Here is an 11,864-nt window from a genome sequence, read left to right as displayed (position 1 = left end):
CTGGACTATATGTGGACACAGGTTTAGATTCTTTTTAGCAAGTACTAGGTATTTACTTTTTGTGTTTATGTCGCTAATTGCTAAATATTATACTAAAATTTTGATGAGTCCCAATGTCAGATTGTCATAAAAGCTGGCGTCTACCAAATGGTCACTGTCTGTGGACATTCTGAACTGACTGACACAATCCAAGTGTCAAGTTGATCGAACCATGTTAGGTACTTCTTCAAAGGTAGGTAGGTACTTCTGTTACTTTTGTTGAAGACAAGTCAGACCTGGCTATAGTTCCTATCTGAATAAAAATATTTGGATAATCACAAAAGCTTTTGCGGCACACTGGAATGGTTATACCTATCACACAAGTTGATATTTCAATACCCTGTTGTCATGGAAACGCGTATGCTTAAGTAAACAAAATAGGTACGTCACTCGTGTAGAGGACAACCTACACCACGTGAAACATTTCATATTTCATTCTCTATTATTTCTAGATGGACCCAGATTTTAGGTATAGACAGGAAAAATCCTCCATTTACTTCAATCCCGACCACAATCGCAGGAATGATAGGGTGAGTTCGGAAGGAGGAAAAGATCTTGGTGCTTTGAATTTTTTGGGACAAACTCCCTAGAATGATAACACTGGCGCCATCTATGATTGCAAGTTATCACCTTTAGAGAAAGTGTGACAATAGAGCGGTTTATTTTTATTATATTAACAAGAAGAAAAAAAACTTATTATTTAACCATTTACCTACTTCTTATAAGGTAAAATAAATTAGAGTGTAAGTAGGTAGGTAGTTTGTAAAAATCAAGAAAACGATGATATTTCTTTGAAATAATTAACAATATCCTGGTCCAACTTTAAAGAACATTTATACACATTTCATATTTCATTCTCTATTATTTCTAGATGGACCCAGATTTTAGGTATAGACAGGAAAAATCCTCCATTTACTTCAATCCCGAACACAATCGCAGGAATGATAGGGTGAGTTCGGAAGGAGGAAAAGATCTTGGTGCTTTGAATTTTTTGGGACAAACTCCCTAGAATGATAACACTGGCGCCATCTATGATTGCAAGTTATCACCTTTAGAGAAAGTGTGACAATAGAGCGGTTTATTTTTATTATATTAACAAGAAGAAAAAAAACTTATTATTTAACCATTTTACCTACTTCTTATAAGGTAAAATAAATTAGAGTGTAAGTAGGTAGGTAGTTTGTAAAAATCAAGAAAACGATGATATTTCTTTGAAATAATTAACAACATCCTGGTCCAACTTTAAAGAACATTTATACCTACTTTAACCAAATATGGCATTTTAAGATGGTTTAGTGATCGTCACTGAAGCAAGAGCTTTCGATTCCAAGCTGTGTCTTTTCTGTGTGAATATTTGCTTCTGAACTTCAAACAATTCTTCATGTAGCTTTCGAGCTGTGGCTTCCAATTCCTGCGAACAAGATGTTCGGAGTCATTTATTGCAAGTCAGATCGGCTAACTGATCTAGCTCTCCTACACAGATTGTTGTATTCTCAATGTCAAAACTATCCGCTGTGTCCACAAATAGTCGACGCCATCGATCGACGTCGTCTGAAACCATACACTACCTCGACAACATAGATTCACCTCTTCACCTCGTGGATCGACGATGTTGACTATATGTGGACACAGGTTTAGATTCTTTTTAGCAAGTACTAGGTATTTACTTTTTGTGTTTATGTCGCTAATTGCTAAATATTATCTAGTCTCTTTGAGTTTTACTACAGTAGTCCTACATACTATACTAGTAGGTACTAGGTATAGTGTTTTGAGGTGCTGTCCTCCTATTTGTAACTAAGGATTATCACAACCTTCTGTTAACCACCACCGACATTGGGTGCAATAGTCCTATATACTGGACTCCACACACAGGAATTTCGTCAGAAAAGTTGCAGACCAAAGCATAGCTCACCTCGATTCTCTTTTGGTTCTCAGCATGGATCTTCGCATTTTCTTCAGTGATAGTCTGGACCTTGTCTCGAATGAGCGTCGCCTTCTCAGTATCACCTAACTTTTCCTGTATCTTGTCCAGCTTGTCCACTCTTTGCTTGTAGACTCTCCGCAAGCTATTGTTACAGTTTTGAAATTGCATTTCTTCCTGAAATATCCAACCGAAAGAAAAGATAAATTTACTCCTTGTTTTCCAGAGCAGTATTATAAGATGCTTTGATCTTCAGAGAACCAATGCTATTTCACGTCACGTCAGTCACCAAAAGCTGACTCGTCTTTTTTTCCTTTTGTGGTATCCTTGGGTATAACGTTTAGGAATTTAGGATGGGTATTTCCCAATACATATTTTTTCCAATCTGTTCAGCATTTCTTTCAGCTGTTCTAAGAAATAGAATGAATCTTTTTTTTTAAATTCAAAATGAAGGAATTACCTGAAGTAATAGTTTGTCTCCACAAGTAACGGCCTTTTCTCTTTCCAGTTGCCTTTTCAGACCTTTGATTGTGTTGTCTAGATGCTGCCTCTGCTGAAGATTTTCACAGGCAAGCGTCCTCAGTTCTTTGACCAGAGTGTCGACAGTCTTTCCTTTCCCATATTTATCGTACAATTTCTGAAAGTACATATGAAAAAAAGGCCAAGTTCCTATCCAAAAATGTCGTCCGAGCCCAGAGCAACTTTTGCCCAATTTCAGATTTTTCTCTTTACTTACTCATCAAGACCTACCATCCTGCCAAATTTCAAGTTTCTACGACAGCGGGAAGTGCTTCATAATTTTGATGAGTGAATCAGTGAGTCAGTCAGTCTTAAATCCTATGTATTTACTCACAAATTTAATACACTGGTGATATGCTTGCAATTTGCCGTATTTGGCACAGTCATCATCATATTTGCCATATTTCAACAGTTTTCCGAAAATACAACTGGCACGCTAGGGTTAATTTATTTTCTTCCTCTATGTACCTCTATTTTCTAGGAAAAAATACCTACCTAAATAAAATAAATGGGAGAGGTACTTAGATAGGTATTATTATTTTTTATTTGTTTCCCTGTAACATTAGTCTTAAATTCTTAAAATAAGCGATTTTCTAGGCCCCTTTTCTACCCCTTTCTTTAAAGCTAGAACTTCAAAATTTCGCAGGCATAATAAGCAAGTATAGCTTAACATATGGTCCAAATTTCGTAACAATACGTGCAAAATTACCAGAGTTATGATAGGGGTAAAAATGGCTCGAAATGTTTCGTGTATAGTACACACCGGCGTGCTGAGGCCGGAACTTGGCCTGGTGCACTGCCGTGCGCCTAGATCAATTTAATTATAGACATTAAGTCTGTAATTCAAAGAAAATTAATAGCCCAAGTACTTCTTGCATGTTTAAATTACTCGTAATAAAAACATTTGCTCGTAATAAAGACTTTTTCGTAAGAAAGACCCAGAACTTAACCCTCAGCAGGTAACCTGGCAGATTCTTAAATTTAGAATTGTATTTAAATTGAATTTCCATACCTGAGTAGCAGCTTTCAACTCATCAGGATTGAGGTCCTTCATTTTCTCATGCACGTCATAAATGTCGCTCTTCATCTTGGTTATCAAAGCTTTGAGTTCACGTTGCCTCTGAATCTCCTGATCTAGAGTTATGTTTTTGGCATTGATGCCTTCCTCAAGATATCTGGTTTTGACCGTCATTTGTTTGATTTCATGTTCCTTCTGTACTATCTCTTCTTTTAGCTGAAAAAAGAGAAACAATTAATTTTAATTATGACACTAGGCCGTCATTTGTTTGATTTCATGTTCCTTCTGTACTATCTCTTCTTTTAGCTGAAAAAAGAGAAACAATTAATTTTAATTATGACACAAATGGTTAATTTTATTTTCGATAAAATATTTTCGAATAGGTATTTAAAAAAAGTTTGTTATTTTTTATTTATTTTTTTTTTTTTTTAATTTGTGCAATGTTTGATTAATTATTTTATAACGTTAATCCGATAACAACCAAAATAAATTTCGACTAATTTCTCATGTTTACCTGTGTTTTGTTTTGATATTTATCTCTTAGGTGTTAGGTATTTATTTTTCTACCCTGTTACCCTATTACTTAAATTTAATAATGGAATTATTATGACACTATTTTGTTTCTTTTCTCTGAGGCACTTACTTCACTGAATGTCACTCTAACGGTGTTCATTACTTACAAGTTTCATTGTCTCATCCAGTTCTGCTATTTCTTCGTCTTTAGGTTTGATTTTCTTCTCTAGCTCCGCATTTTTCATTTTCATAATTTGAAGCTCCTGTTTTAAACCTTCTGCTTTCAATTTCATAAAATGAACTCTCCTCTCTTTGGGAATCAGGATGTTGTCTCTTTCAATTATTTCTTTCACCAATTCTTCAATACGAGATTCGGAGTTCAGATTTTGACTTTCCAAGTGTTTTATTGTTTCTTCAAGTTTTGCTTTCACGACTTTTCCGTTTTGGATGTCTTTTTCCATCCTGAGGAAGAAAAAATCAAGTAATTATTTTTCATTGTATCTACCATGATAAAATCATCTAATGTAACTTCCCTAGGTATGCAAGTTACAAACGCAAAAACATTATTAGTGGATGTGACAAAACTCCCATGGTATTTTTCAAGTGCTTTAACTATTTCTCAAATTGTATCTAAAAGAATTGTGTCTTGTCATTTAGATCACCCGGTATATTGATTACTTACGCTTTAATTACTTCTTTGCATACACCCACATTATACTTTAACTTCACATAAGCTTTGGACTCCTCTGCCATCACGCTCTCATACAGATTTTGCATTTCTATGATAGTTCTATCCGCATCTTCTTCCACAATTGCTTTCATCAAATCTTGGTTCTTAACTTCCTGTTCTACTCTTTTCAAAAGACCTTGTACTTTGCCGTCTACTGTGGCCAATTTTTTCGCATTTTCCTCTTTCAAAGTTTTCATTTCCTCTTCACATTTTATTTTCAAAGCTTGTAATTTATCTTCGTGTGTTTTTACCATTTTATCGATTGTTTCTTCTAAACTCTTACTTTTCTCACATTCTCGTACTAGCAGTTTGTATTTTAAATGTTTTTCAATGGCATCAAGTTCTTTCTCGTATTTTTCACTCATTTCTTTTTTCTCGGATGTGAGTCGTGAGACCTGATTTTTATTCTCTTCTACCAACATAGTTATGTTTTCATTCAACATCATAATTGTACTTTCTTTTTCACTCTTTAACTTTTTCATTCTATCTTCATGAGATTTGTACAATTCTTTTATTTTAAACTTTTGCTCAAATTCAATTTCTTTGATTCTAGCTTGTAGGTTACTTATTGTATCGGTTTTCTCTGTAAGTTCATCCTCTGAGATGAATATTTCAGCACAGCGGTAAACGTTTTTGGGAGGAGCAAGCGGGATATTATCGGCATTTAAAATCTTCCAAATACATACCACACCATCTCGATCGCAAGTTATTAGGAGAGTATTCTCATATGTAAGTCTCATGTGTGTCACGGCTGTTGTATGAACACAGTATTGTTCATAATCAACCTTCTGAACAACAGGATAGTTGACAACCAAGACTAGACCCCTTTCATCCGAAATCACAACAATTTGATCGTTCCTTGACATCACAATTCGATTTAAACTACAGGTGGTTACTTCCAAGTCCTGTATGACAACTTCATTTTTAATTTCCTTCAAGTGTCCATCCTTTCCTACAGTGTATATGAGTTTACCGTCAGAGGTTGCTTCTATATCATGATGTTGACAGTGTCTGGTAACGACATCTGCCACTCTTTTCCCTGATTTTACATCCCACATGTAAACTGCTCCATCTAATCCACATGAAATTAAATTACTATCATTTGACAACCACTTGAAGGATGTGATTTCCATCCTATGACCTTGTAGGATATACATCAGATGAAACTGAATATAATCATATAGTTTTATGTGAACACCATCCGCCACTGCTAAGATTGTACCATACGTACTAAACCCCATTACTTTACAACTTCGGATTGGAGTATAATCTTCGCCTTCCATTTTGCCACTTAGTGTTTTACCCATCGCTAACTTGTCCATCATAATGTAAGCTATTTGACAGATGTCTGTGGAAGCAATGACACAAAAGAGTCCTGTAGGATGAAATACGAGACAGTGGATATCGTTGTTAAAATATTGAGAAAAGATGAGATTGTTCTTTTCATAATTAAATAGACATACCCTGCGATCCACAAGCACCTACTTCTCGGGTCGGTTTAGTATTAAAAAGTTGCAAAATCTTTCACACTGCAGTCATAAAGTTCCCATTATATTACACTTGGTTACTCAAGGGGTCAACAAACTTCTTAACTTTTAACTCCTTTAATTCTTATGAATCGTTTAAGGTGAGTTTGTTGATGACTTTGTCTGAAGGAACATAATTCTGCCTATACTAATAAAACTGGAAAACAATCTCCAGGTAGGTAATAATTTGTCTACGTACCAACCTACTAGTACAGAGTTGCCTTCATATGTTATAGGTACTTTTAATAGGCCACTTTTAAGTAGCAAAGTAGCACTAATGCTAGACATAGTGGTGCTAAAACATCTTGTAAAACCAAATAAAGCCTATACTAATAAAACTGGAAAACAATCTCCAGGTAGGTAATAATTTGTCTACGTACCAACCTACTAGTACAGAGTTGCCTTCATATGTTTTTGGTACCTATACCTACTTTTAATAGGCCACTTTTAAGTAGCAAAGTAGCACTAATGCTAGGCATAGTGGTGCTAAAACATCTTGTAAAACCAAATAAAGCTGAGATATAGAAAGCATTTAAATTATAAATTTATAAAATATGACAAAGTCATTAAGAATAAAAAATGATTCTAGTTATGAGATTATGTGTAAGCTGATATAGCAAACACTTCCCTATGCAAATACTTGGAAGCATTCTCAAAGTCCCCAAACCAAGTGGCAGAGCGCTAGATATCAAGATGTGCAAATGTTACAGCATAATATTAGCTGTCTTGGACTATAAGACATCCAATTATGTGTAAGCTGATATAGCAAACACTTCCCTATGCAAATACTTGGAAGCATTCTCAAAGTCCCCAAACCAAGTGGCAGAGCGCTATAGATATCAAGATGTGCAAATGTTACAGCATAATATTAGCTATCTTGGACTACAAGATATCCGCTACTATTATAGTCATACCCGATCCACAAGACCACTTGTCATTATCAATGATTTCCATACACACGTTGCTAAGGTTTTGACTTCACCATAATGTAATTTCTGGCCAAGTGGTGCAAAGGGAACTTTGTTTTTTGGGTCAGGTGGATCATTCCACGATAAGTTGGCGGAATATAACGATCCACAAGACCACTTGTCATTATCAATGATTTCCATACACACGTTGCTAAGGTTTTGACTTCACCATAATGTAATTTCTGGCCAAATGGTGCAAAGGGAACTTTGTTTTTTGGGTCAGGTGGATCATTCCACGATAAGTTGGCGGAATATATCTGGGCTCGAAAAGTACAGCAGATCACTGTGTTTTGATCAGAACTGACCGCGAGAGAAAATATTTTGTCTATTTCTTCACTTGAGACATTTCTAATTTTCTCGCCTCTCGTGAAAAACTCTTTCTTCTTGACGTATTTCTTATCTGATTCCTTCTCAAAAACAATGACGGTATTTGGTGCAATGACAAATGAAAATCCTTTTGGAAATCCAACCGCGAATATAATGGATTTTTGATTTGCTGTTGTGGATCCTTTAGGTAATGTATTGTTTATCATGGTCTGCAATTGTTCTTTTGATGAAGCAGGCATGATGACATCTGCATCATATGCCTTGTAAATACCCTTGAGTTCACCAGAATCTACCAGGATAATACGACCATCAGATGTGCCAGCGATTAGTCTCTCCGCACTAATCCAGCTCACTGAGAGGAAATTGTACATTTCTGCTTTCTGAAAACCATACTGTCTCCATACCGACAACATAGATTCACCTCTTCACCTCGTGGATCGACGATGTTGACTATATGTGGACACAGGTTTAGATTCTTTTTAGCAAGTACTATCTACTTTTTGTGTTTATGCGCCATCTATGATTGCAAGTTATCACCTTTAGAGAAAGTGTGACAATAGAGCGGTTTATTTTTATTATATTAACAAGAAGAAAAAAACTTATTTAAAGTTATCCTGGTCCAACTTTAAAGAACATTTATATTTTAACCAAATATGGCATTTTAAGATGGTTTAGTGATCGTCACTGAAGCAAGAGCTTTCGATTCCAAGCTGTGTCTTTTCTGTGTGAATATTTGCTTCTGAACTTCAAACAATTCTTCATGTAGCTTTCGAGCTGTGGCTTCCAATTCCTGCGAACAAGATGTTCGGAGTCATTTATTGCAAGTCAGATCGGCTAACTGATCTAGCTCTCCTACACACTATCATGATATTATTGACACCAAATACAGAACCCACGAGTACATATTTTATCGAGTAGGTTTACCACACACAAGCAGGTGTGTATTTAGCTATTTAGTACGTGGTTAAAAGGTAAATTGATAGAAAATCTCAACTCACCATCGCAACGGGTCCCAAATAGGCTGGGGGCTGAGTTGCTACCGTCGAACTTTCGACTTTGTCCAGCTCAAAACTGAAGTAGTACATAACAGGGTCCGTCTCTGAGGTAACATATAGCAAATGATCTCCATCCCAAGAGTAACACATGGTGATCGTGGGAGCAACCACAACGATGGTCTTCACCAATTTTCTAGTCAGCACGCTGTAAATCTCGATGACAGGTTTGGGGGCTGTCGACGATATAAGTACATAACAGGGTCCGTCTCTGAGGTAACATATAGCAAATGATCTCCATCCCAAGAGTAACACATGGTGATCGTGGGAGCAACCACGACGATGGTCTTCACCAATTTTCTGGTCAGCACGCTGTAAATCTCGATGACAGGTTTGGGGGCTGTCGACGATATTGCTACGAAAGTTCTGAAAAACAGGAAGGGTATCAACATCAATAAATGGTAAGTTCTTTTCTTGACAAAGCGCATACGGGCGATCACTAGAAGTGGTTTATGTAATGAATTTAAACCTTTTAAATAAGGAATCCTTAAAATTCTTTCCTTCCTAAGCGTCCTCAGTTCTTTGACCAGAGTGTCGACAGTCTTTCCTTTCCCATATTTATCGTACAATTTCTGAAAGTACATATGAGGCGATCACTAGAAGTGGTTTATGTAATGAATTTAAACCTTTTAAATAAGGAATCCTTAAAATTCTTTCCTTCCTTTTAATAACAGCTTACTACTCGGGAGGTTCTTTTGTTTTGCTGGAAGTTGACCATTCAAGAGAATTTCTAACGTTTAACAAAGGAAAAACTGACTTACTTTTCCGGATGCACAGCTATCAAGTTCACAACTTTATCCGGGTCACTCTTTATGTGTATGAACTTCTGAGACTTTTCCGGAATGTTGTGAATGGTGAGAACTCCACCGGATGGATACAGAACTTCCTCATCGGATAAGAAATGCACCGAGTTTGGAATGTCGGTGGATATCCCGTGCACAATCGCGGGTTCAAGCTTGAAAGTAGACATATTCTAGTACGAGTACTTCAAAAGAGTTAAAATGGTTAAAAACAATAATCCGATATGGATGGACTTCTTTGTGTCCTTTAAGGATCTTCCTTTTCGCCCTATCTAAAATGTTCCTCCATTTAAAAACAATAATCCGATATGGATGGACTTCTTTGTGTCCTTTAAGGATCTTCCTTTTCGCCCTATCTAAAATGTTCCTCCATTAATAATTGATCAGATGCTGTCAAAAATCAAACGGAATAAGATAAAACTTTCAGGGATGTTTTTCCCCCAAACAAGCACTTTTAATAATATGAATCTAAAATTCTATTGACAGGTTCATGAAAAACCAAAGGAGTAAAACTTGATCCTGAAATGTGTCACATCCACTTAATTGGGAGTACCTACTTTAGTCTTTGAAGGAATTTTCTTATTTTTCTTATGAAAAGTGAAAAGCCTTTTCTATTCCGTAGCACAACCAGTGAAAGAAACTGAACAGAAAAACATGTTTCCATGGTAATGTGGCTGTTTACATCAATACCAGTAGGTTAGATGAACAGGACTTATGCACTAAAACTGCAGCTTGTGCAGCAAGTTTGGTTTCATTCGGATTCAATTGTTTTGGAAATTTAGGCTATCAATTATCAATCTTTTACTGACTATATTCTATCCATATCCCTAAGAAAAACATGATAAACATCAAGTTTCAAGCACAATACGAGTCAATGCTTGTAGGTGTAGTGCTCATTAGCCGAATGTTAGATACCCTTCAACAGAGTTTTTACAAGAAATACCACCCCCAAACAAGCACTTTTAATAATATGAATCTAAAATTCTATTGACAGGTTCATGAAAAACCAAAGGAGTAAAACTTGATCCTGAAATATGTCACATCCACTTAATTGGGAGTACTTTAGTCTTTGAAGGAATTTTCTTATTTTTCTTATGAAAAGTGAAAAGCCTTTTCTCGGAATTAGCACAACCAGTGAAAGAAACTGAACAGAAAACATGTTTCCATGGTAATGTGGCTGTTTACATCAATACCAGTAGGTTAGGTACCACAATCTATGGCATTCTGAATAATCGAGATAGGATAAGAATAAGGCCCGTTGTACATTGGAAACGTAGTTTCGCGACTTTTTTTTAGAGCGATCGAGATAGGATAAGAATAAGGCCCGTTGTACATTGGAAACGTAGTTTCGCGACTTTTTTTAGAGCGTAGTCTCCTGAAAAAACAAACTTATGAAAAATAATTTTCATAGGTACCTAGGCGCTCTTCCGCAGTAGGTTAGGTACCACAATCTATGGCATTCTGAATAATCGAGATAGGATAAGAATAAGGCCCGTTGTACATTGGAATCGTAGTTTCGCGACTTTTTAGTAGAGCATAGTCTCCTGAAAAAACAAACTTATGAAAAATAATTTTCATACCTAGGTTTCATTTTTCAGACGACTTTGCTTCCAACTTGCGACGGACCTAAGAACAACTTGCTGAGATAGATACTCTGTATCGTGCTGCTACCTGTGTCCTAGCAGACATATTAACCTTCATTCAAGTCTAGAGGCTATTACCACCCAATCACCACAAGAAACAGGTCTTCTACTTCTTCTGGTCTCTGTTGTCTACAGTCAGTATTTTAAACTTTTCAGCGTGAGTTTCTAGAGGGGTGTTTGTTATTTTTTATTTTTAGTTTCAGTTTGAATTTTAAGTCGCTACTCGCTAACGTGTTTTAAGATGCCTTGTTTTTTAGAAAATAATACAAAAATCTAAATGGTTAATTTTATTTTCGATAAAATATTTTCGAATAGGTATTTAAAAAAGTTTGTTATTATTTTATTTTTTTTTTTTAATTTGTGCAATATTTGATTAATTATTTTATAACGTTAATCCGATAATAACCAAAATAAATTTCGACTAATTTCTCATGTTTACCTGTGTTTTGTTTTGATATTTATCTCTTAGGGTTATAACGTTAATCCGATAATAACCAAAATAAATTTCGACTAATTTCTCATGTTTACCTGTGTTTTGTTTTGATATTTATCTCTTAGGAGTTAGGTATTTATTTTTCTACCCTGTTACCCTATTACTTAAATTTAATAATGGAATCCCAATATAGATTAATTCATAATTTTCATAAATCAGTTGGTAATCTCTAATCTACCCAATCTTCTAATTTCTAGGATTCGTAATACCTAGATACCTATTTATCTAGCAAGGTTTGGTTAAGTAACAAACACATTATATAAATTACCTGTTTTACTTACCTATTTCTAATTATTACTATAGTAATAACAAAAA

General features: G+C 35.5%; 1 protein-coding gene across 1 annotated transcript; it reads right to left on the bottom strand.

Annotated features, from left to right (window-relative positions):
* Positions 1-1,211: 1,211 nt before the first annotated feature.
* LOC103508041 (cilia- and flagella-associated protein 57) lies at positions 1,212-9,697 on the bottom strand. Its single transcript, XM_026822756.1, is given in 12 exon segments — positions 1,212-1,450; positions 1,952-2,137; positions 2,421-2,597; positions 3,492-3,713; positions 4,178-4,472; positions 4,693-6,207; positions 7,182-7,334; positions 7,337-7,982; positions 8,273-8,351; positions 8,560-8,761; positions 8,809-8,979; positions 9,375-9,697. Coding segments are annotated over 12 exon segments (3,984 nt in total). The 5' UTR covers positions 9,584-9,697; the 3' UTR covers positions 1,212-1,321.
* Positions 9,698-11,864: the final 2,167 nt, after the last annotated feature.

The sequence above is a fragment of the Diaphorina citri genome, unplaced genomic scaffold (assembly GCF_000475195.1).
Source record: "Diaphorina citri unplaced genomic scaffold, Diaci psyllid genome assembly version 1.1 scaffold361, whole genome shotgun sequence".
In the NCBI taxonomy this organism is placed as follows: Eukaryota; Metazoa; Arthropoda; class Insecta; order Hemiptera; family Psyllidae; genus Diaphorina; species Diaphorina citri.
This window is presented reverse-complemented; position numbering and strand designations above follow the sequence as displayed.